Here is a 26,230-nt window from a genome sequence, read left to right on the forward strand (position 1 = left end):
TTGCGGAGCACAGGCTCCGGACGCGCAGGCTCAGCGGCCACGGCTCAGGGGCCCAGCCGCTCCGCGGCATGTGGGATCTTCCCGGACCGGGGCACGAACCCGCGTCCCCTGCATGGGCAGGCGGACTCTCAACCACTGCGCCACCGGGGAAGCCCTGTGATGGTTAATTTTATGTGTCAATTTGGCCAGGCCATAGTACCCAGATATTTGGTCAAACACCAGTCTAAAAGTCACTGTGAAGGTATCTTTCCTTTTTTTTTTTTTAGAAGAGATTAACATTTAAATCAATAGACTCCCTCCATAATGTGGGTGGGTCATGTTCAATCAGTTGGAAGGCATTAAGAGAAAAGACCGAGGTCCCCGGAGGAAGAAGGAATTCTGCCTCCAGACTGCCTTTGGACTCCAGATGCAATGTCACCTCTTCCTGGGTCTCTAGTCTACCTGCCTACCCTGCAGATTTGGACTTGCCTGCCCCGTGATCACATGAGCGGATTTCTTAAAATCTCTCTCTCTCCAGACACACACCCTATCGGTTCTGTTTCTCTGGAATACACACTCTCATCTCCAATCATTCCTGTCTCCACACATTTGACAAAGACTCTGTGCATCTTCCTGACTCCATAGCAGGTGGTAAGCCTTTGGAAGGTGAGGGCTGTGCTCTAGCATCTTCGTACAGTATCAGCCTCAACACAGTGTCTGCTATACAGTTGGCACCCAATAAATATTTGTTGGATACTTTTGTTTCTCTCTTGTGAAAAGTCTTAGCTGATCCAAACCTATTCATCTCTGAGGTTCAGTTGAAATCTCTTCTCCTCCATGAAGATTCCACTTCTACCTCAGCCGTGGTGTTTTCTCATCCTGCTAATGGCAACTCTTATGCTATCAGCTGGACCCCATGTGTAGCGAAGGGCTTTCAGCTTCACAACTAATTGTGCACTGATTGTTTCACTCAGGTATGTAAGTTTTTTCCTGCCAACTAAATTATAAGCAGGGTGCCAGTGGAGACGGTGTTTCATACTTATTTTATATCCCCATCCAGATATTCTCTTCCATTAACTCAGTTCAGTGACTCTATGGCTCGGAATGGACTTTTTCATCATACTTTGAAATAGCTGAAAAAAATGTTCAACTTCCCAGTTTCACTTTTTGGAAGCCACTCTTCTCCCTGTAAATTCTGTTCCCTCCTCACCCCTCAGGGGCGGGAGCCCTGCAGTTCTCTCCTTATCACTTATCACGCTTTCTCTGCTCTCCTATTTCTCTACATTCTGAAAGATGTAGCCCAAATATCTAGCCCTTTGACCCCACTGAGTTGAACAAGGATTTAAACGGAAAGATAAAGGGATGAGATTATAATGGTGGGATTTTTATAGTTTTATATAACCTTTTAGTCTGAAGGAAGATTCCAGTTGTGGAAGTTTATTCATCCGTCCAACAGGTGACTCTTCTAGAATGGGATAAGGCAGCAGGGGAAGGCGTTTTCTTTCTTTGTTAGTGATAGTATTGGTGGGCATCGGGGGAACGTCTAGGTACCCACTACATTTATCTTTCACGTCACCTCTACTTATAGTTACTATTTTCTGCTTTGGGGCTTTAGCAACGTGGATTGGAAAAGCTGCGAAGTAGGCTGAGCCTGTCCCTATGATGCCAGGTAGGAATGCTGGAGGGTTACTTCAGGCATTGGGAAATACGTCTGCAAGGAGTTTTCTAATAAGACAATGAAGCAACTGTGAGAGGAGGCATTGAAAGGAAAGCCTATTGACCACTCTGCCTTAGGTTTTAGTAACAGATGGATTTTTAAAAGTCAAACATACACACACAGAAGTAAAGAGAATGGTATTATGAATCCCTATGTTCTCACTATCCAGCTTCAACTAAAATAAAAATTATTTAATTAAGTTTCATGTAGTCACCACAACTTTATTATTTATTTTTTGGCTAGAGTATTAAAAGCAAATCCTAGACGTCATGTCTTGTGTGTCACTCATTGGCACAGCTCAGTGATGATTCCCTAACTCGGTGATTCTTCCTAGCCAGGGACATTTACCAGTTGTTGGCCACAGTTTGGCCGTGTGTGTGTGTGTGTGTGTGTGTGTGTGTGTGTGTGTGTGTGTGCGCGCGTGCGTGGTGTCTAGTGGGCAGAGGCCAAGGATGTTGCTAAATATCCCCAAATGCACAGGACAGCCCCTACTACAAAGAATTATTTGGGTCCAGAGTTAACAGTGCTGAGGTTCAGAAACTCTGCTCAAGTAATAAAAATTTTTTCTTCTTTTGTTAAAACCTATTTATTAGCATATCTATCAAAATAGGCAACAATTCCTTAATATCATTTACTATCCAGTCCATATTTGCATTTCCCCAATTGTCTAAAAGCATCTCGTTACAGTTGGTTTGTTGAAACCAGAATCCAAACAAGGTAAACACACTGTATTGGACTCGTATGTCTCTTAAATCCCTTTTAAAATGTAAGTCCCCCCTCCCGCGTTGTTTTCATTTGCCCTGTACTATTTCCCACATTCTAGAGTGGCTGATTGCTTCCTTGTGGTGAGATTTAACTTACTGTGTTATTCTTGTATTTTCTACACTTTCAGTCCAAGATCAGTCAGCCCAAGATATCTCATAGATGGTGCTGTGTCTTATTGCATCACCTCTGGAGACATAGAATGTCTAGTTATCACTCTTTTAATGATGGGTCAATTAGTCTGGGTAGAAGAGTTTGAGTTTTGATCCTTAAGATCATTTTTTTGGGCAGATTTTGTAGATATGTTGGCAGTTACCTGAGGGTACCTACCCTCGAGGCAGAATGAAATCAAATGATAAGATAGTGTTGTTATTTCAAAGTGTGTCTCCTGATAGGCCTGTCATTGTCTCTTTTTCTATTGCTTTTTTAAGTCTCTCTGTCACTTCCGGGGTGTGTGTGTGTGTGTGTGTGTGTGTGTGTGTGTGTGTGCTTGACTCTGTGTTTTGTACATTCTTTATTATGTCTTGTTTCTTCCCAGAACCTGTCATAACATGGGGATTATATATATTTTTGATGTAACTATAAAATGAAAAATATATATTAAATATAAAATTTGGTTTATCTTCATTACCTTTAATTTTAAAATCAGTGTATACTTTCTCTTGGGAACAGGTGTGAATGAAGTTACTTTTACTTATGCTGATGAGTTTTTTTCCGGGGGAGATGCTCCCTATCTCCACACCACTACAGAAATCTACTTTCTTCCCATTGACATCAATGACAAGTACTGAGAAGAGTCCTGAGATTCTGGGAGAGACAGGAATTGACAGCTTCCCTGGGGGGGCACCGTTCAGATACGAGCTTTCTCATCTTGGAAAAGGCTTTATGTGCGCCACAAGGCAGCACGAGGACCGGGCTCCTCGAGGCTCTGGGGGCAGTGCGTGAGGCCATGTGTCAAACGAGAGGGTCTTTGTGTCCCCAGCGAGGATGACTGACCATCAGTGGTGGAGGCCCTCTCGCGTGTGGCCGGCTGCACGGTTGGTGGCCTCGTTCCATCCTAGCAAGGACAATGGTGCATGAACTGGCCAGTGTAGGGATGAGTCAGAACTGCGGGAACCATATAAACACAGCCATCTCACTGCTACTTGGTCAAATAGCTACACGTTAGGTGTGTTCTTACATTGTCCCTAAAATAGTATAATCATTTCCTAGGATGTATCAAAAAGTCATGAATGCCAGTGACAAAGGGAAGGCTCCCCAAAGCCAGGGAGAGCGGTGAGCCCTAAGTGCCGCCCCGTTTGAGCTAAGTAAGGCAGGCAGGCAGGGAAGCTGCCTCTCCTTTGCGACCACTAAGAGGGCACTGAGTGCTGTACAGTTGCAGTGCTCTGCATGCTTGAGGCGTCCCGGAGAGTTAATGCCTCTGTAAGCGCCCATCTTTCCAGGGACTGACGGTTGCCCTCAGGCAACAGAACTGCACACTCAGTAATGGGAAAAGTGAGCCGCCATCCCATGAGCAGGTCACAGACACCTGGCTCTGCGTGCCACAGGGACAGACACATAGATAGATGGATAGGAAGGTGTGAAAGCCAATCAATGGCAAATGAAAACAGGATATAGCCAGAGAGCTATCATTTTATTAGTCTTCAGGCGGCTGGTCAAGACATGGAGGAGGGATGGGGTAAATGATGGTTCCCCATCGGTGTTTATTGGTTGTTAAGTCAGGGTTTGAAAGCACATCATTCTCACCTCTGCATCTCCCACACACACCCACACACATCCCTTTGATTTGTCCTCCTGGCTGGTTTTTAATGTAGATTTTGTACATGCAGAATGGCCTGGCACCAACTTGTAAGGATACTGATACAAAACACCCGTTCTCAGGAAAGAGCGGAGATGGATGTGACCATGTCTGGTTCCGTCCAGCAGCCCGATCGTCAGAGGCGGATGCCCTCTGAGTCTGGGCTGTGAGGGGTGGAGGTACAGTGGAGCTGACGGCAGTGCCAGCCTGAAATGGGGGGCAGCTGCGTCTGTGTTCCGGTACTTGGTTGCAGTAGCAGACACTCTGTCAGCGGTGACCACAGAGCATGTAACAATTTTTGTGAAGAAAAATTAGCCTCCTGCAAAGGCAATCAGACAAGTCAAGATACCAGAGAAAAGTCAAGTTCTCATTTGGAAACCTTAGAAAAAGATTGGCTAAAAGTAACAGGAGAAGCTTTTGTCATCACGTCTTTCTTAACTGCAGTCACAGGGTGTCTTCCTCATGGAAATTTCTCCTCATGGAAATTTCTAGCATCATCAGAGCTCTCTACTTCTCTTGTGAAACTCAGTTCTGAGATTCCACTGCTGTCTTTCTCTGATAAACTGCCTTGGTGTAATTATTTTTATGTGAAGAGTTACTGCTACATGCAGCTTAATTGCCCCACCACCCAGTTGCTAACCATTATGATGATTTTGACAAAACTTAAAGTAATTCAGTTGCTCGCTCTGACATCATTCCCTGAATATCTGTATCTCTTTCAGAGCTGCGTGGATTTATGCCAAGCTATGCTTCTTCCTGAGAGGTAAATCTGCTTCTGTTAGCCCCCTCCCTTTGGGGTAGCTGCTGCTTCCACCATGAGCTGCTGCGGAGGTGTCCTCTTCAAAGCCACTGATGACCAGGTGAGCAACCCTTGTCCTGACTGTTTCCCCATTGTGAAAGGTGGTGTAGGAGCAGCAATAGAGGAGACGCTGGCAGAGAAGCAGGATGTACTTACGTTGAGAGTTACAGCTCCCTCATTCGCCGCCATGGCAAGACAGTGGTCCCCAGAACAGGCTCCCCTTGACCCGTGTGTCACGTATCCCCAAGCCAGACCCAGACAACAATCACCGGAAGCATCGCCATGGCCTTAGGCATAAAGGATGCCATTGTTTAGATGGTGCAGCAATGGCTGCTGAGGGCCTCAGAGCATCCCCACCAGGAGCCAAGGTTCCTTCGCGGCTTAAACACCTGCTTCCTAGTAGGTTGCTGACTTTATGTGAGAACAGTGGTGAAGGCCAGATTAGATATGCACAACTTTCAACTTTATCCTCTGCAGCGTGGCCTCCACGCAGGGGACATTCGTTTTCTTCTTCTGCTTTTGATAAACTCTTCATCGTCTTTCCAACATCAGCTCAGGCATCATCTCCCAGTGGTGCCTTCTCTCCCCAAGTGAGAAGTAAACGTTCCCGCTTCTGCAAAAAGTTGCCTTGGGGACATTGTTTTGTATCTACTTATTTCTACGTAGGTCTCCTCTACTAGATCATTCACGGCTGGAGGTCAAGCCCAAGTATTACTCATCTTTGTATCTCCAGCCCAGGGCCTGGTACACATGTTGTGAGTGACCAACAAACAGTTGTAAATGGAAGTAAACCAATTTATGTAACCAGTGGGTCTTGATAGCTTGGTGCCATTACTTTTTTTTTTTTTAATTTAAATATAGTTGATTTACAATGTTGTGTTAGTTTTCGGCATATAGCAAAGTGATTCAGATATACACACACGCGTGCACACACACATACGTATATACCCCTTTTCAGATTCTTTTCCATTATACGTTATTACAAGATATTGAATATGGTTCCCTGTGTTACACAGTAGGTCCTTATTGCTTATCTGTTTTATATATAGTGGTGTGTATCTGTTAATCCCAAACTCCTAATTTACCCCTCCCCCCCTTTCCCCTTTGGTAACCATAAGTTTGTTTTCTGTGTCTGAGTCTGTTTCTGTTTTGTAAATAAGTTCATTCGTTGATGCTGGTACTTTAAAGAGAGACAAAGCATGAAAGACCAAATCCACGTGTGAACTGCCTCACATCACATCAACCCAGTGCACATATTCACACCCAGTTGGACTGTGGGCCCTGGAAAAGTGCACTTTATGATTGCGAGCAGTGACACAATCAAACACAAGAATGAGGGCTCCCTGTACAAGTCTGCAGTGAATGTAACCACCCATCTGGAGTTGAAAGTTACCCATCTATATCCATGTTCCCAGGAATGTGATAAAGATTCTCCCGATCTCCTTCATAAAGAGGCTTCTTCATAAACCTGGCTTTGTACTCTATGGAACTTAGAGCCTTAACGAAGGTTAAAAGCCAGGGTTCATGCCCCCTCTAACGATTTAGTTCAGAAGATTGGCTTTTCCTCCAGTCTTGCTGGTACAATGGATGTGGCATCCCTGAGCTGGTTACAATGGAATCCAATACAAAGGCTTTTATTAAAAGAAATCAAGCAGGCTGGTTGATGCCAACTGGATAAACTCTGCCATATTTGCATACCTGAGGGGGGCACCCACTGACCTCTTAAATTGTTTCATGCACAATGATTTTAATTTGGGTTTAGTTTGATCTTGCCGATTCCTGCTCCCTCCATGGTTGAAAGGCATTCCATATTCATCTGACATAATGATATGCATCATCTATCAAAGTAGAAACTTGTTCTCTTGCTTTCTGCAGCCTGTAGTTGAAGCCACATTCAGCTGAAAAGGTGTGGGAGGTCAGCAGTGAACAGGGGAGTTGAGAAAGCCCTTTGGTGCAACTAGAGATTATCATACTAAGTGAAGTAAGTCAGAAAGAGAAAGATAAATACCATCTGATATCACTTATATGTGGAATCTAAAATATAACACAAATGAACCTATCTACGAAACAGAAACAGACTCATAGACATAGAGAACAGACTTGTGGTTGCCAAGGGGGAGGGGGGTGGGGGAGGGAGGGACTGGGAGTTGGGGGTTGGTATATGCAAACTATTACATTTAGAATGGATAAACAACAAGGTCCTACTGTAGAGCACAGGGAACTATATCCAATCTCCTGTGATAAACCATAATGGAAAATAATATTAAAAAAGAATGCATATATGGGTATAACTGAGTCACTTTGCTGTACAGCAGAGATTGATACAACATTGTAAATTAACTATACTTCAAAAAAAAAGAGAGAAAGCCCTTTGAGGAGGGAGTGGAGTTGATCAAACCCTTTTAGGTAAACTTACCGGGACGTTTCATGTGTTCTGGATTCACAGAGATTGAAGGGACTTTAGGAAACAGAGACAGAAGTCACTTGCCTCTGGGCCGTGCCACAGGACACCCTTTTCAGGCACATGGATACACGAGTGTCATTTAAGAAAGGAGATTCCATTACCATCAGTAATCAATTGGCATTTTTTAATAACCTCCCCTAATAGTAAGATCTTTCTGACATCTGACCGACATCTTTCATACTGCAATTTCTCTGCTGAGTTATATTTTTCACAGTGGAGATGAAAGACATCATCCATCATCCTCTTTTCACATAACAAATATATAGAAGACTCTCTAAGTCACCGCTAGGCATTGTTTCGGTGCTTTTCTCACTTGCAGTTGCTCTGATCATCTTTGTTATTGTCACAATCCCTGCCAAGTTCCCCACATCCACAGATACCCACTTCTGGAGTCGATCATTTATGAGCACTCAGTAGCATGAGTAATGAGGTGACGGCTGCTTGGTCCTGGAACGTTATACAGGGTGAATGTTTTTCCAGATTAGGTTGGCTTTAAGAAACCAACATATATTTAAACATCTCTCATGTGACAGGCACAGTGCTGATTTGTGTAGCCTGTGAACTATGTTTCCTTCAGCTCATTCTGCTGGAATCGAGTTAATTCCACATGGGGAGGTGGAGTAACCAGTGCAGGTTTCTCAGGGCTTCCGCCCCAAAGAAGCTGGGGAAGGGGGTACAGATTTGGGCAGGAACCACTGTGGCAAAGAGGCAGCTGATGAAGACTTTCATGCGTGTTTCTTACACCAGTGACTGCTGTCCAAATTTCCTCTGTCTCCATGAAATTACAGAGCACTGAGCCAAAAGAATCGGAAGGTCGTCCGAGCAGGTCCACAATGTCATGTTGAGGGAAAGACCCCAGCTCCATCACTGACTACTTGAGAGACTTTGGGAAGGTTGTCTATCATCGATGAACCTCATAGATGTAGTAGTCTATTTATAGAATGGACTACCAATTAGTATATTACAGTAGTTTCATGAGGATGAAGTGAGATAATATATGCAAAGTGCACATGATAGCTATTATTTTATACAGTTGTCTATTTGCTACTTAGAGTTTTCTAGGAATGGAGTCATGGTATCTATTTTCTTGTTTTCTAGTATTTTATCAATCAAGTGACCATGATTCCTTCCTTATACTCAACTGAAATCTGTCCAGTTTGAGGTGTTTTTGTTGTAGTTGTTGACTTCCTTCCGGTTAGTCAAATATTTGAGTACTAGGCACAGTCATGGGCAACTTTACAGATGCTCTACATACCTTATCCCATTGAATCCATCCTCCCTCCTCCACCTATGAAACTGAGTCCAGGTGACAGAACCAAGTCTCAGAGACTTCAAGGGAGGCCCCTGGGGCCACACAGATAGAGCATGGATCCCAACCTAGTCTTTCTTCCCTTTTCCCTCTGCTATGTTGCCCCCAAGACACATATTAAATTTCTGTTTTGTAGACTAAATCATCCTTTTTTCCCTTCAATTTGGCAATCAACTACTGATAAAAAAAAATAAAATAAAACTATCATTTTAGAAACATAAACCACGGTACCGACTTCAAATCCTTTTTGGAATGAAAAATAATAATGATAATGTTGGGTTACATGTGAAAGGTGTGTTTCAAATATGAGTGGAAAATTAAACCAATGATTAGTAGTGGTAGGTCCAAATTATTTCAGGTTTGGTTAGTTTTGGCCAAGTTAGAAGGATTAATATTTTCCATCTCATCACACCTTTACTTACAGATGAACAGGCTTTAACTCAACATGATCCTGGTAGTAGGAGTGTGCATCAAGTCCACCTATGAAATCAACTGAAAATACAACATAGCCCGATATGAATAAATGTGCAAACTCACATAATACTAGGTGATTTAAAAAGAACACATAGAAATAATATTAACAAGAATATCTGCCTATCACAAAAATGGAAGAATGTGTATTTAAGATAAAGACTGTTCAAAATATTATCAGTTGTCCAAAAATGGGGAAATTTTAAGAAACACACATAGAACTTGGGATCTTAGTGACTGAAAAATCACAGTTGTTACTGGCTTTAGTGAAAAATGAAGTAACATTAAATAACATTAGATTTTAAATAATGTGTTTGTCCTTAGGCATACAGATATGCCCTTTCCCCCTATATATCAAAAGATATACCTTTTCTTCTTGTTGCCAGAATCCGTTTTTTGCCTTAAGAATATTTATTGCATCATTAGAAAGACCTTTGAGAAGTCACAAAATCTATGTCCTTGCCTTCTGTCCTCAAGCTGTCCCTGACAAATAAGCACCTGCATTCTGTTGGGTCCCCTAATTTCCTTTCCCTTTTTGGCCATGCCATGCGGGCTCTTAGTTTTCCGACCAGGGATCGAACCCATGCCACCAGCATTAGGAGCGCGGAGTCAACCACTGGGCCGCCAGGGAAGTCCCTAAGCACCTGCATTTTGCAGAGGAGGTTTCGACTTCTCTCTGGTGGTGTGGTACTTGCCTCACAGTCTGTACAGACTCATTATTTTTGGTAATATTCTTTCTAATTTCTTTCTGTTTTGATCAAAGCCTCAATCTTTCTTTTCCAAACCTAATGTCTACAGCTAATCTTAGTTCATTTCTCCTGATTTTTTTTTGTCATAGTCCATTAAAAATATTAATTACGTCATTAATTAGGTCATACCAAGCTCTGGTTATACTACAGCACTCTAACATTAACAGATATGTGGGCATATAGGAACACTGAACTCTGTGTCTGTGTGTTTAGGTACACAGCTGTGAATATTATATTATATCCTCCACTCAAGGCAGGCCTACTAGTGAACTGTGATTTAGAGAGAGATGAATTAGCCTAGAAGTTCTAGTGAAGTCTTGACCTAATCTGACTAGCTCTATCCTTCCATCTCCACTGAAGGAGGTGAGGTGGAGCTTCACCAGATCACTGTGTAGACATGAGCTTTGGAGTCCTCTGGGGCTCACAACAACCAGGTGACAAGGGACCATCTCCAGGTAATACCCCTGGAGACCAGAGGAGGCTGAGGCCCATCCTTTGCCTACCAAGTCCCATAGGTTACCTGGATACAACCTCAAGGAGAGAAGCAGTGAGAGGGGAGTCAATGTGAGACACTAAAAAGATTTTTCCCAGAGAGAATGAGCAGTGCCTAAAGGGGCCATTTAGTCAGACTGGATTAAGTTTTTATTAGATTAGATATTTAATCAAATATCAACTCCCTTACCTTGTTGACCAATGGGCAGGAATTTAGAAGAAAGATCACTTGATCAATTAAGATCATTGACTAAAAGTTGAATGATCCTATAATTTATAGGGTACTTTTGGAAGTTAAAGGGGGTGTTAAACAAAAGTATAAATATATACATTTGTGAATAAAATTATTCAATTGAAAAATTATATTCAAAATAAAATTATTTATAAAAATAAAGATTAAAAATGAATACCTGTATTCATTAAAGCAAAATAAAAAGAAAACTTCTTTACATTTCTCATTTGAACGTTAAAATGGAACATTAACAGAATGATTATTTTTGGTATATATTCATGTACTGCCATGAATCTGCTCCTTAGCCCATCTCTTATCTCTAACATACCAAACCACTGATATTTGGGGGAAAAATATATACATAATATATAGTTTTTTCAATATGGTTTTATTATTTTCATAAATTTATTTACAATCTTATTCAAAATTTCTTTTTATGATTAGTAAATATGAAATTGTTGATACCTTAATTGACTGTAAATCACGGTATTTTTTTTACTCTATCTGCTTTATTGTTTGCTGTTTCTCTTCCATATACATCTAGATTGACATGTATTGACACATACACACAGAAATAATATATATACATAACATTTTCCTGAATGATTCAAGAGTAAGTTACTTGCATAAAGCCCTTCACCCCCAAATATTTCAGTGAGCATTTCCTCTAAATAATCATATTCTCTTACATTTACACAGTAGAGTTTTCAACTTCAGGAAATTTAATACTGATACAATATTTTTATCTAAGCAAACAACCATATGCCAATTTTTTAGTTGACCTAATCATTTCCTATGTAGCATTAACTATTTTCACTGTGGAAATATCTTCCGTATAGGCGCTGCTAAATGCCAAGCAAGTTTGCTAAAGAGACGACAGGTGCAGAGTATAGTTTAGCCCAAATACCTCCCCGGCACTGTTAGTTTACATCCACTCAGCACATCTTTCCTTGCCAAAAATGTTACAGGACACAAAACTTAAATCGTATCTATTTATGATTCTTTGTAGAGCTTCTCACAAATCAACTTCTTTTCATTTTGGTGCGGAATATAAATTTGTTGAATAAAACACAGGAGCTCTGCCAAAAGAGTCTTCTCTCAGGTTACGAAATTTCAGAAGGAAATTATAAAATTGAAAACTAAATTCTGTATAACATTTAAATGCTAATTTGTCCAGTTTGCTTGCTTTTGTGAGCATAAATTTCAGTGTTTTCCTTTTTTATAAGCTTTCATTTATTGCCATTTACTAAAAGCTTCAAAAGATGATTTGGGGGTGCTTCGTTTGATTTAATAACTTGATTTAATAATTTTATTTAAATTCTTTAACTGATCTTGAATGCAGGGCAGCTAAAATATAGAAGACTCATTTATGAAGTGGTCACAGTCATTGTAGGGAACTTAGATTAACTTATAAAGCAGTTCTTTAAAGGCTGAAATAACCCTACCTCTGACAGATGAAGAGAAGCAAAGAGAGAAAATGTATTCTGTCATCCTGAAGTGGTTTTTGTTTGTTTGTTTGTTCGTTTTCAACATCAACCTCATTACAAAAATATTCTCAGGGAAATGCAAACCAAAACCACAGTGAGATACTACTTTATACCCACTAAAATAGCTATAATAAAAAAAAATCAGATAATAACAAATGTTGGTAAGGATGTGGAGAAACTGGACACCATGCACTGCTGGTGGAAAGGTAAAATGGTGCAACCACTTTGGAAGACAGTTTGGCAGTTCTTAAAAGGGTAAATCTAGTTACGATATGACCCAGTAGTTCCACTCCTAGCTATATACCCAAGAGAAATGGAAACATACGTCCACACAAAAATTTGTACACAAATGTTTATAACAGCATTATTCATAATATCCAAAAGGTGGAAAAAGTATTGTAGTTTATTTACCCTAATGTGTGTGTGTGTATATATATATAAATTTTGGGAACAAGACAAGACTACCAAAAGAGTAACTATTAAGGAGGAATCATTGAAAAGTAGGTAATTAAGAAAGTGAAAACATCAAGAATCGTTTATGGATGGAACACAGCAATGTGGCCTCTTGACAAGAGAAGCCTGGTGTTTCCATATTAGAAAAATAGTTTTTTATGCACACACCAGAGTAGGAAGGTAGTTGAAGTAAAGAGGTAAATTGAAATGCAAATGGAGGGCAAGTTTATAGACCCTGAAAGTGTTTTTAAAATGATGCTTTAAAAAATGAAGTTATTTTTTTAAGATGACTTAACAAAATACTTGAAAACAACTCAGTAGGAAAGACCTTCAGCTTTTACGTGTGCAGAAATGTAGTTATATCACGTTGTTAAGAAAGTGAAGCAACTGTGCGTTCTAAAAGTCACTGTAATGAGAAAGATGTGAGAAGAAGATGCTGAATTGAAGGAGTTTCTCCAGTAGAAATAAGGAGATGAATTTCAATGAAACCTGGGAAGTAGCAGAAGAGACACGGATGGTTTTCAGAAGTATTAGAAAAGGGGGTTTAGAAAGGAAGCATCCACGGAATCTGCAGTCATTACAGTGAGAACACCACAAAGGGTCTTTGCAAGAAGAGTGCCTTGGAAGAGGCGGGGAAGACAGAAGGAGGGGCCGGGCACAGCTTGGTGGGTGACCTGCAGGATAATTGAGTTGAATTCAATATACTCTGGTTATTACAGTCTTAAAACGTAGAACAAAAAACTTAGCACAATGAACACCTGGCATCAGCTGATGCAGAAAAGCGTTATGCAGAGTATTGCCCCCTTCACCTGTTCTCGGAAACTGAGGTGTTACTAGAAAAGATCCCACAGGGAGAGCCTGCAGCCAGGAAACCGCATTGTTTGTAGTCCTTTCAAACGTATTTCCTGTGCCAACTTCCACTTGGAAGAAATGATGTTACTTGGAATGGAATATCTTTGTGGGAGTGACCACCATGAGAAGAAATGCTAAATCTCGTTTTGGGAAAATAAGGGAAGGTACATTTTTGCTTCTTACAGATCATACCCACAACATTTGCCAAATCATATTCTGTTACATTTTATTGAACCAGACTTTAATCATGGCAGATTAGTAATTAAAATTTCATGTATACCCATACAGAACAGCTATTAAAGGTCAACAGTCTTTTTTGGGGGGGGGCATTGTTTTCACAGTTGTGTAGTATTTGAATCACATCCTAAAATCCTGTTATTCTCATGATAATCTTCACATATTGAGTACTTGCTGACAAGACATTTGACTTGCAGCAAGATAGCTGGGTGTGTTACCTATGCCTCCCCACATCCAATTAAATTTTACTGGGCTAGCCCGTTATTTTCCTTACATCGTGCAAGTAATTTATATTCTTAATCAATATTTAAACATGAATGCTTTAGTTTTAATCTAGTGAGTGCCCGATGTATCTTTCTTTACCGATTCATGAAGAATTTCATTGTCGTCCTTGTTGGCACAGCTGGGTGTGTGAAAGCACACGGATTTTGGTCCCTGAAATATCTGGATCAAATATTAGTTCCACTTCTTGCAGGCTGCGAGCTGGGAAGACTCAGCTCTCAGTGTACTCGTCTGTACAATGCCTGCCAGGCTGTGGACGCCCTGGGTGAGATAAAAGCCGTGGACTGTGCAGCAGACCGCGAGCTGCTGTTGACTTATTCACACATTTATCTTATTCCGATGACACATTCCCATCAACTACTGATTTCCAAAATTTCAAAACCTTTGTTTAGCTTAGGATAACAATGGTTTGTGAGAATTCCAGCATTCTATTCCCCCTTCCCCAGAAGAGCATCTGTCCTTGGGGAACCTGTATTGAGCTTGCGTCTAGTCTGATTTTCTCATATTTGGAAAGAGTAGCTAGTCTGGAGGAGGGAGGATTGATTAGTCCATCACGTTTTGAAGGCTGAGGTTTCACCATCTCTGAGTGTTTCTTATTGTGGAAAATTAAGCTTCCCCGTGTAAGGACATGGCAAGGAAGAAAGTTAAAGCTCAAGGGAGGCAGAATTTTCAGAGTTCAGTGTCACGTGGGATTGTGGCTCTCCCTCTGTCCAGGGCTGGTGCTGGGCACTCCCTGAGCACGTGTCCAGCCCATGTGACCCGCCCAGTGCACCCGTGATCCGCCTGAGTGCACACCTTTTTTTTTTTTTTTTTTTGGCTGCGTTGGGTCTTTGTTGCCGCGCGCGGGCTTTCTCTAGTTACGGCGAGCGGGGGCTACTCTTCCTTGCGGTGCGCGGGCTTCTCATTGTGGTGGCTTCTCTTGCTGCGGAGCACGGGCTCTAGAGCGCAGGCTCAGTAGTTGTGGCGCACGGACTTGGTTACTCCGCGGCATGTGGCATCTTCCCGGACGAGGGCTTGAACCCGTGTCCCCTGCACTGGCAGGTGGATTCTTAACCACTGCACCACCAGGGAAGTCTGCACACGTGACACACTTGATCACCATTTTTTTTAGCTTTTAATTGGCATTGTTTTTATTCTCTAGTCCTTTCCCCCCACAGTAGCACAAATACTGAGGGAACATCTCTCTCTTTTTTTCTTGGTATTTCAAGTCACTCCGTGGGATTCTTTGTAGGTAATATATCCCTTTTATGCAAAGGGCACAGAGTGACTTTTTTTTTTTTTTTTTTTGCGGTACGGGGGCCTCTCGCTGTTGTGGCCTCTCGCTGTTGTGGCCTCTCCCGTTGCGGAGCGCAGGCTCCGAACGCGCAGGCTCAGCAGCCATGGCTCACTGGCCCAGCCACTCCGCGGCATGTGGGATCTTCCCGGACCGGGGCACGAACACGAGTCCCCTGCATCGGCAGGCGGACTCTCAACCACTGTGCCACCAGGGAAGCCCAACTTTTTTGTTTTGATTTTCTCATATTCAGAAAGAAAGGAGCTAGGTTCTCTTTTTTTTTTCTTTGTTTCTTATTTGTGTTTTCATCTTTAACAGTGTATTCTCTATTCCCTTTAAAGTTACTCAGCTTTTTTAAAGCGACACAAATTGTGCTATTTTCCTATTGTAGACATACTCTTAACCCTTTGGTTAATCTTCATCACTAATTTGGCGGAATGGCTGTTTACTCTTATCAACTACAGTTTGGCTTTCCTGAAGTCTCTTTCAAAGTTTTTGTAATTTTTCAGCTACTGTCTGCTCCGAATCACTGGTGGCTTTGTGTCACTACTGCTGGGCTCATTCAGAGGAACATTTTATTCTAGAGAAAACAAGATTTTTAAAAATTCTGAAAACACCTCCCTTTTCTATTTTTGGAGCTCCCTTTTCATTTTTATTTGGCTGAATTTCCAGCTTTTGTTTCTCTCATGGGTCCAGATCTCTGGAAGCAGATGTTCCCATAATCAGTGCTGACAGTTTCTTCCCACTTTAAAATTTTCTAAGAGTAGATACTATTTAAATAATGGCATAATGAATTTTTAAAATCTCTTTGGGGTCAATAAAGCAGAATAGAATGGCTGAGAGGAAAACTATTGCTTAAAAAGGTAAGGGCTAAAAACAGTTCTAAGAAGCTGTCTAAACAGATATAATTTTTCCCTTATGTATACATTTTTTCTCAGTTATCCAAGTTTTTCCCAATATATTTTTATCATTCTCATTTAAATCTGGCTAATGTTCTACTTTGCTCAATAAATCAAGTGACAAATACTTGTTGACTTTGAAGTCTCTCTATAATTCATTTTTACTGTCTGCTTCTACAATTTTGAACATTTCCTCTTTGAATATTCTTTTTTCTTTTTTAAAAATAGCCTCTATTATTACTTTTGGTTTTCCCATTTCTAGGGCAGACTCCCTCCCCAAAATGCCATTTCTTCTGAGATCGTTTTATAAATTCTTTTCTCTTTCTATGAATTACTGTTCAAAGAGAATTGAATCTGACCATATTCTTCCCAAGATTAAATCCATTCATTGATTGCATGTCATCTAGCAGAGTATCCCGGCTGGAGAGACCTGAGTAGGGTGTGGGTGTGCACGTACACACTTGCTGAGTAAGACTTGGGGTAGCTAGCCCTTTGGGGTGGTCATTTATTGCTCGGAAAAAGTAATTTATTTATCACAGAGTGCCTTATACATGTTAACTTTCTCTGTAAGTGCCAAGATATAAAATAGGTTGGGACTCACTGGTGTTAAGACAGAATCCAAGGTCCCTCAAAGACTGACCCTGCTGTTCACTTAGTGAACTGAACATACCTCACTACTCATCACTTCCTGAGTATCCCATGGTTTTCCCAAGCTTTGTTGACATACTTTTGCCAGTATTTAAAATGCATTTCCTTTGTTCCCTTCCTCATGATGTAATATTCTTCACATAAGACCATGTCCTCATGCTCTGAGCAGCCATGCTTGGTGCCCTGACACACAGGTAGCCTCTGCTTATTTTTTTTGTGCTTCTGATTCACTTTATACAGACCATTATCTACACTTTACTCCTCCATAATTATTTACACGCCTTGCTCACTTATTAGAATGTAAGATCTCCTGGGAAAGGGACCACGTCTTATTCGTTTCTGTATCCTTGTGGGTCTAGTATACAGAAGTCTTTCAATAACTGTTTCTTGAATGAATGAATCGAATCAATACAGGATTAGCTATTTAAACTTGTTTAAAGTCCTAAAATTAATCAATAATATGCTGGAACTGGACTCTACTTTTGGATCTGGACGGGTTAATGACCTCAGACAAGAAGAGATGTGGGAGAAATGCTGAATCCAATCAAGCATTTAAATGTCTACAAGAATTGGCAAGCTACCTAGAATATAGAAAGAACACAGAATTCCATCAGGAGCTATGGTTGAAAGAAGTCAGTGTAATGCCAGCAAAGCATCTGAGTCATGTGGGAAGACATTAAAATGTTTGAAAGCATTAGTGAGTATAAAACCAACCAGAAAGAGACTCTTAATCGGAGTAAAGTCTTGTGTCTACTCAAATCTAACGTCATCTGAGTCCTGATGCTGTGGGCGGCGGAATTAATCACAGTTGAAGGGTATGGAATGAGTTCTCCTCGTATTCCACCAACTATTTCAAAAAGCTCTGAAAATCCATTTGTGGAAAGTGAGAATCCCCTTGGAACTGAGGTCCTGCTTCCCAGCTGAAAATCCCTTAACATACAGCAAACTCAAATTGCTTGAGATGCTTATTTGTTGGAGAAATAAATTTCAGTATTTATTTCAACATTGTGGCTCCATCATCTTAAACATGTGGCTTCCAAAGCTCCTGCGCTGGTCTGTATCCACCAGGCAGAAGCGGGAAGGGCGCGGAGAACCACGTGTGGAAGTGACGTGGGCGCTAGGCCTGGAAATGGCCATGTCCCTCTGCTCACAGTCCATGATCTGGAGTTCCGTGTCATGGGACACCTAACTGCAGGGAGCCTGGGAGATGCAGCCCAGCTGTGTGTCGGAAAAAGAACACACAGATGGCAAAGATCTGGCCAATCTCTGACACAACCATGTACATTCAAGCTTTGCCCTTGACTGAACTGTACATAGCAAAGAAAGCTGTTCTCTGAGTACACCATTAACTCTACTCTAGACTTTTTGTTCTTATAATCAAAGAGAGAGAGCAAGGACAAACAAAAGAGAGGAGAGAAAAAAGAGAGAAAGTGAGTGAGAGAGCGAGCACCTGTTTCCTCCTCTGAGGAAAAATGTGGACAAAACTGAAAGGCTAGTTAGGTATAAAATTGAGAATTAATTTACTTTGTGCCTCGTACAACTTAGAAGGAGAGACAAATGCCTTTACTTCTCCCCTACTTTATCTTCACGTTGGCATCCAAGTTATTGGTACTCCCAAATACCTCACTTAGACCAGTTTCAAATATTGCTCCCAGAAAGAACACTAAATTATTCTTTTTTAGTCAATAAAATGCTTAGTATAAAGCACATGAAGGGACTTCCCTGGTGGTCCAGTGGTAAAGAATCCGCCTTCCAATGCAAGGGAATGCAGGTTCGATCCCTGGTCAGGGAACTAAGATCCCACATGCCGCGGGGCAACTAAGCCCGTGCACCACAACTACTGAGTTCGCGCGCCTCAACTAGAGCCCGTGTGCCGCAAACTACAGAGTCTACGCGCCCTGGAGCCCTAGCGCCACAACTAGAGAAGACCTGCACGCCACAACTAGAGAGAAGCCTGTGCACCAAAAGGAAGAGGCTGCATGCCTCAACGAAGATCCTACGTGCCGTAACCAAGACCTGACACAGCCAAAAATGAATTAAAAAAAAAATAATAGATCTTTAAAAAAAAATACAGCACACGAAGATGAGTGTTCTAAATATGCCTCTTAATGTTGGTTACTTGCATGACATTTCTTCAAAGGAATTATAAAATCTGACTTCCATTAAGTACTTGGTCCAAGAGTATAGCTCTTGAGAATATTGTGTGCCATTTTGCTATCTAAGAGGGATGAACACCTGTTTCATTGTTTGTTCTTACTTTAAAATGCCTCTGTGTCATTGTCTGATCTTACTTAAAATGCTTTAGTGTAACGGTGAGAGTATAAGCTGTATACTGGGGATGGCAAGTTAACATTTTAAGGACTTAATGATAAAACATCACTCCAGAAGCAGCCAGGGCCAGTACTTCAAAATGTGTTACCTATGTTTGCATTAGAAATCTGCTTAATTTGCGTGAGGATAATAGAAAAAAATTTTAATTGGTAAAATAAGTGCTGTTTGGGACTTCCCTGGTGTTGCAGTGGTTAACCCCGTGTTCCCAATACAGGGGGCCCCTGGTCAGGGAACTAGATCCCACAGGCATGCCACAGCTAAGAGTTGGCATGCCACAACTAAGGAGCCCACGTGCCGCAACTAAGACCTCGTGCAACAAAATAAATATATATATTTTAAAAATAAGTGCTGTTCAAGAGATGGGACTGCCTGGGAAAACTCAAGAGATGGGGTTGCTTGGAAGCCAGAAGGGAGCAGTCAGCAGTGACCTAAGTCACCTATTACAAGGAAGCCCGGTAAGATCTAAGTGAACTTGACAATTAGGAGGTCATTGCTGGCCTTCGAGAGAGTGTTTTCAGTGATAATATAGGACAGAAAGCCCAACAGCCACGGCCTGACAGTGGATAGGAGGTGAGAAAGTTACACTGTAAGTCTGGACTATTTTGTAGAAAAGTCTAGATGTGGAGGGAAGAAGTATGAGAGACAGGGAAGCTCAGTGTATACCGGGTGGGGAGCCGGGGTAATTTCTTTTGTTTTGTTTTTAAACTTATGTGGCTTTATTCATAAACTGAGGAAAAAGGTCCAATGAGAGGAAGAAACTGGGAGAGAGAAGGGGAAAAGAGATATAAAGTTAGGGAGGCGGAAAGAGAATCATGAATGAAGCAGGCACCTGAATACGTGGGAAGGATGGACAGAAAAGCCACAGAAGCCTGGGGACAGAGTGAAGGCCTCCTCTCCTCTTCTATGTCGGGAAGGAGAACATCATGGATGAGTATGGACATTTCCGATGGGAGAGAGACCCTAGGAGCTTGTGGGCACCCATGCCTACTGGCTTTCCTTTTCTTTGCTGTAGAGTCTTAGCGGGAGAGTCTCAGCGCTGAGCGGGCAGAACAGAAGACAGGGTGCAAAGATCACGTCACTTCTCTGGGCTTCACGTCCTCATTCCTAAAGTGAGAGTAAGGACTCCAAAGTCTCAGGGTCGGGGGCACTAATACCGCGGTTTTAAGGGACCTGGAGAAGGCGCAGACTCAGAATGGGTGAGAGGAGGAAGGAGAGGTGGCCGGCGCACATGCGCACGTGTGACGTCATGGGGCTGCATCAAGGCCAGCTGGTGCAGCACGTTCTTCTCTGCAGCTCAGGGCCGGTTGGAGAGGTGAGGGCTCAGCCTACCCGCGGTGGGGCGGGCAGAACTGCTCAGTGTGAGGATTGAGAAGGGTGTGTGTGGCGGGCGTTGGGATAGGGATATTGAATTTAGAATTAAAATGGAAACACAAGGACCCTGTTGGAACGCTGGTAGCTGCTATCTCTCTTGGGCTCCTAAATTTTCCCACTAATAACCCACAATAAAACCATTGCCCAGGAGCCACATAAAATCCTCACAGCCCTTTTTTTTTTGTTTTTTGTCGCTGCATTTAGGGTGCTGTGAGGATGTGATATTTTTTGTTGTTGTTGTTACTGCCTCGTAATCACAACTGGTTCCCAAATCCCTCATCTTCCATTCTGTAACATCTGGAGGATAGATCCTTCCGTCTTCCTTCTTGAGGAAAGGCCATGCCACACAGCTTGGGGCTGTTGGTAACCAAGAGAACCTGAGAGCTCCGACCTGTCTGACCAGGGATGGAGGGAGGTGGGATTATGTCTCCTTCAAGCGAACAGGCATCTGTGGAGAGCGCTTGCTTTAAGGGGTGAGGCTGATGCTTCACACTCCCTGGGCTGCTAATGTGGATCAGACAGATCAAGATGTTCCGAATAGCTGCCTGATATTTACCATTTGTAAATGAATGAAGAGAACGTGATGCACTTGATGGTACCTTGAGATAACCCCGCTCTGGGCATCATCTACAGGGGTGTGGTGTTAGAGCTGAGTGCCTTGGGGGTCCCCCAAGGGGTGATTCCTTTTGTTAATGGGCGCAGAGCTAGATATTGGCAGAGTGACGACCACCTTCATTTAAATAACTTCTAACGTACAGTTTCAGGTGGGAACACAGAAAATTAAACCCCCTCTGGGGTGTCGGTGTTCTCTGCTTGTTGGTGTCAACTTTCTGTCAAAACAGGCCACGATTAGTAGCCAGTGAAAACTTCCAGGAAATGTAAGTGTACAAACCATTTATACCTTATTGCAAATTAGTCAGATTTTTTTTTCTATAGTGCAAGGAATGGGAAATTTAAATTTTCATAAGGTGTGAGGACAGTGATATGAGAGATAATGTAATGACATGAGGGCATTTTCCTTGCTATGTGTTTTGTACATATTTGCACAGAATTTCACATCATATTTGTATGACAAATATTTACTGATTTCTTATGATGTTCCAGATACTGAACCAGGTCCTTGGATCCCAGGGTGGGCAGGGTACGATCCCCGTGCTCTACAAGTGGGGAACACAGTTAATTAAAAAAAAAATTGAGCACAGGTTCAGAGGGTCTACTGAGGCACGGGGAAGAGGGCGTCCGGGGAAGAATGTTGAAGAACACGTACTTGAAGGGAGGTGACCGTGTCTCATCTGGTGACTGAACAGATGTGGGAGGTGAGGAAGAGTCAAGGAATGTGCCCAAGGTTCTAGCTTGTGTGAAGAATGGTCATTCATAGAAATGGAGACAGAGAATAGAAACGGAAGAATTCTCCCCCCTCTCTGCCAATGGAACTCCTAACCAACCTTCCGAGTCCATTTGCTTGCACAGTTCTTCACTCAATACTCACTCATTATCTATTGTACAGCGTGCCCATTATGTCAGGAAATGGGCGAGGCCCTGGGGATAGCATGACTTTTAAAAATTACAGTTGTGTTAAATGTTTCCAAGGAAAATGCAGTGTGCAATGAGACCATATAAGAGTATATCCTGGGTGCCCTCAACTAGCCTGGGGAGGGTGAGAGGGAAGTGGCTAAATTGGGGAGAGACAGTTAAGCTGAGATCGGAAGGATGTATCTAAGTTAGTGAGTCAACAGAGGGAGGAAAGGGCTTGGTGAATGTAGGAAAATGGATGTAGCTGGAGATGAGGAAGTGAGGGGGGAAGAAAATAACGGCTGTAGATAGTCCCTAGTTAGGTTGAAATATAGGGGTTCTGGGTTGGAGAGACACGACCGTCTGGGTTCCACTTCACCATGAGGTTAGTGCTGACTTTGGAGCTTGTTCTAGTAAAACGGCTTCTCTAGTCTCCATGGAAAGTTCCCCTCTTGAGTCACTGGTTTGGGTACTTTGGTGTTAATGACATTCTTCTTGAGAGATACTGTCTTCTTTTCAGCTTTGATGAGGTATAATTGACAAAACTGTAATATACTTAAAGTTTACAACATGATGTTTTGATATATGTATACATCGTGAAAGGATGCCCACCATGGAGTTATTAACACATTCATTACAGAGACTGTCTTGTTAACCTGCCCAAGGACTGGAATCCTCTCTGAACCAGAGCACTGTAGCTAGAACCCTATTCTGTCTGGCCTGAACTTCCCATGTGTGGGGCTGGCTTAGGTCTCCACCCTGTTGAACCCAACTTTTTGACCGTACGTCTGTCCCCTTGGCCGTATTTTGCATTTGCGTTCACTCTATGGTGCATCTATCTTCCAAGTCTCTGTGGCCTCCCTGATGTCTTGTGCAGGAGTCCATAAACTCAAGCTCTTGCTCTAATGTGGTATAGTGGAGGTTTACTCCATCTCCCTATATCTTTTATTCTTTTTAAAGATTTTTTGATGTGGACCATTCTTAAAGCCTTTATTGAATTTGTTACAATATTGCATCTGTTTTACGTCTTGGCTTTTTGGCCCCGAGGCATGTGGGATCCTAGCTCCCCGATCAGGGATCTAACCCACACCCCCTGCATTGGAAGGCGAAGTCCTAACCACTGGACTGCCAGGGAAGTCCCCATCTCCCTATATCTTGACCTTCAAAATTACTAAAAATCCATCTGATTATGCTAAAGAGATGCAGGACCTCCATTTGTTAAACATAAATATTTGTAAGTTGGATGAAGGTGGTCAAAAGGTACAAACTTCTAGTTATAAGATAAATATAATAAATACTAAGGGTGTAATAACAACATGATTAATATAATTAACACTGCTGTATGTTTTATATGAAAGTTAAGAGAATAAATTCTAAGGGTTCTCATCACAAGGAAAACTATTTTTTTCTTTTCTTTTGTTTCTACATGCGATGATGGATGTTCACTAAACTTATTCTGGTAATCATTTCATGATGTATGCAAGTCAAATCATTATGCTGCACACCTTAAACTTATACAGTGCTGTGTGTCAATTATATCTCAATAAAACTGGAAGAAAAAAATTGTAAATGTACCAAGCATCTCACTAAATTCTGAACATAATCCTAACACTTCATCAAATTTGAGAAGCTTGTAGTTTTGAAATCCATTTTGAAAAATGAGTTGCTGGGCCAAGAGAATTTACTTAATAAATAAACTCAGCAATCATTTAAAAAATATTTTTATTATTTTATTTTTGGCCACGAGGCACGGCTTACAGGATCTTAGTTCCCCAACCGGGGATCAAACCTGGGCCCCTGGCAGTGAAGGCACTGAGTCCTAACCACTGGACAGCCAGGGAGTTCCCTCAACAATCACTTTTTATATTAGCTGCTATGTGCAAGGCATTTTCTAGGCTCTAGCGTTATATCTGGGAACATAAAGATTCTGACTGCAGAGATTTTGTATTCTAGTAGAAAGGTTAGGTAGTAAGTTTGTAGCTATTTGGCAGAGTTATGGGGACATGCTTCAGGCCCTAAATCTAAGCTGTGGTGAGGATAGCTGCAACTCACCAGATTGTTGCCAAAAGAAATTTATACTCTCTGAGAACCAGTAGATTCTTCATGGCTTATTGGACCAGTCCTATGACTCCTTTGAAATATTGACTGTGACCACGGGATCATCGTTACTTGGGTCTCATGTATTTCTCCATCCTTGACTCTCACAAATTTCTCCTGTCCCTCCACCCTTGTATGGTCAGGCCACCCAAGATGGCTGTTTTCTTGCTCTCTGTACATCCCCTGCTGGACCAGTCCCTGCTTCACCTACACCTTACCCACACGACTGACCTTCCCTCTTAATCATAGAGCCTAATCAGTAAATGCCTGTGTACTTGCCCCCGACCCCTGGTAGTAATTGTTCTAATCTTTATATCAGAATGTCTCCACTATGTTAGTTTGTCAAAGGGGTGGTGAGGGGCGGGCTTTTCTGCTGTTTTCCCTGGTAACCAATGAGTCAACCTGATAGTGGGGTGTCGCTCCAGGTCCCTTTCTGCTTCAGACGTGGAAGATCCCCCATTCATTAAACCATTGATGTCTCTGTTGCTGACTCTGGGCTCTTTCTTCTGTCTTGAGCCTGGGCCTCAAGGGGTCAAATGGTTGTATAAAGAGCTATTTTGAGATTTTCCATGTAAAATGCTGAACCCACATCTGGGGAGTTCATTTTCTTTTCAAAAACTAATGCTTAGGATTTTCGATGTACATTTCTCCTGCCAATCAACATATACAGCCCAGGCTGGCCTTTGTGAGCCCGACAGACATCCCATTTGCAGTTTGCAACCTAGTATCAGAAGAAGTAGTGCTAGCAACAGCTCCTCTGAAAAAGCCTGGCAATATTTATACACGTTAATACTATTTTTCAGTACTTTTTGCCTCCCCTCCACACTTCCTTGAATTAAAAACGTTCTTTTTAGTAAATCTGACAAGGTACTAACAAGCCCACAAGTTCATTTCAGCAGTAGATGGTTCACACACAAGATGTTGACTTTTTTTTTATGGTTATTTTTTATTTTATTTTTTTAACATCTTTATTGGAGTATAATTGCTTTACAATCGTGTGTTAGTTTCTGGTGTATAACAAAGTGAATCAGCTATATGTATACACATATCCCCATATCTCCTCCCTCTTGCGTCTCCCTCCCACCCTCCCTATCCCAATCCTCTAGGTGGTCACAAAGCTCCGAGCTGATCTCCCTGTGCTATGCGGCTGCTTCCCACTAGCTATCTATTTTACGTTTGGTAGTGTATATATGTCCATGCCACCCTCTCATTTTGTCCCAGCTTACCCTTCCCCCTCCCCGTGTCCTCAAGTCCGATCTCTATGTTGACATGTTTTTACGATTACATGTTCCAAATATCCTGATCTCACAAAAGTGTTCACAGAGACTGATAGATTCTAAAAAAGGAAATAAATGAAACATATATAAATAGGCTTTTTCATTAGAATGAATGATGAAAAGTATTGACCCTACCTAGCAGTACTCTTGCTTTTGTGAGCTTTTTATTTCATTGTCTTTGACCTGAAATCACAGTCTTTATAGGAAATGGCTAAAGAGGCTGAAAGGTAACTAAGAAGATGGGTGGCTGGAAATAAATGTTTCCTCAAGCATTTATTACCCTTCAGAAATGTCCATCAGCTGAAATGTTACGCCCATAGAACCACTTAAGCAGTGCAGAGGAGAGAAGCGGGTAGTTATTAATTTTTAAGGTTGGCGGACAGCTTTCAGTCCAAGAAAGGCTTAACTTTGCATTTTGAATAAGGCAGAGATTTTCATTAGTTAGAATAGAAATCGAAATGATAAATGATATATTGTCTGCCAAAATACTGTGACATTACATTATCTACTTGCAGTTACCTTTCAGAAGAAGCTTTCCAGAAGCATACTTAGATAAATTGGAAGGCTACCAGTATTATTTTCTTATTTTATGTTTAAATTCTGGAAACACAATTCAAAGGACACGTCTTCTCGACTGGGGGTTGGTAAGGGCAGTTCATTGTTGCACCCGAAACCTAAGTGTTGGCACAAATTGTACTAGAGTATGAGATCATTGCAATTGGTTTCAGACATTTCTTTT

At 41.8% G+C, this 26,230-nt stretch overlaps 1 protein-coding gene across 1 annotated transcript in view; it reads right to left on the reverse strand.

Moving 5' to 3' along the window:
• NKAIN3 (sodium/potassium transporting ATPase interacting 3) overlaps window positions 1–26,230 on the reverse strand; it is a 509,268-nt gene that overhangs the window by 1,500 nt on the left and 481,538 nt on the right. Inside the window, 1 exon segment of the mRNA XM_027128020.1 lies at window positions 9,241–9,320. Within this exon segment, the coding sequence (XP_026983821.1) occupies window positions 9,241–9,320 (80 nt within the window).

This window comes from Aethalodelphis obliquidens, unplaced genomic scaffold, assembly GCF_003676395.1.
Source record: "Aethalodelphis obliquidens isolate GAN/ISIS:26980383/991018 unplaced genomic scaffold, ASM367639v1 scaffold33, whole genome shotgun sequence".
In the NCBI taxonomy this organism is placed as follows: Eukaryota; Metazoa; Chordata; class Mammalia; order Artiodactyla; family Delphinidae; genus Aethalodelphis; species Aethalodelphis obliquidens.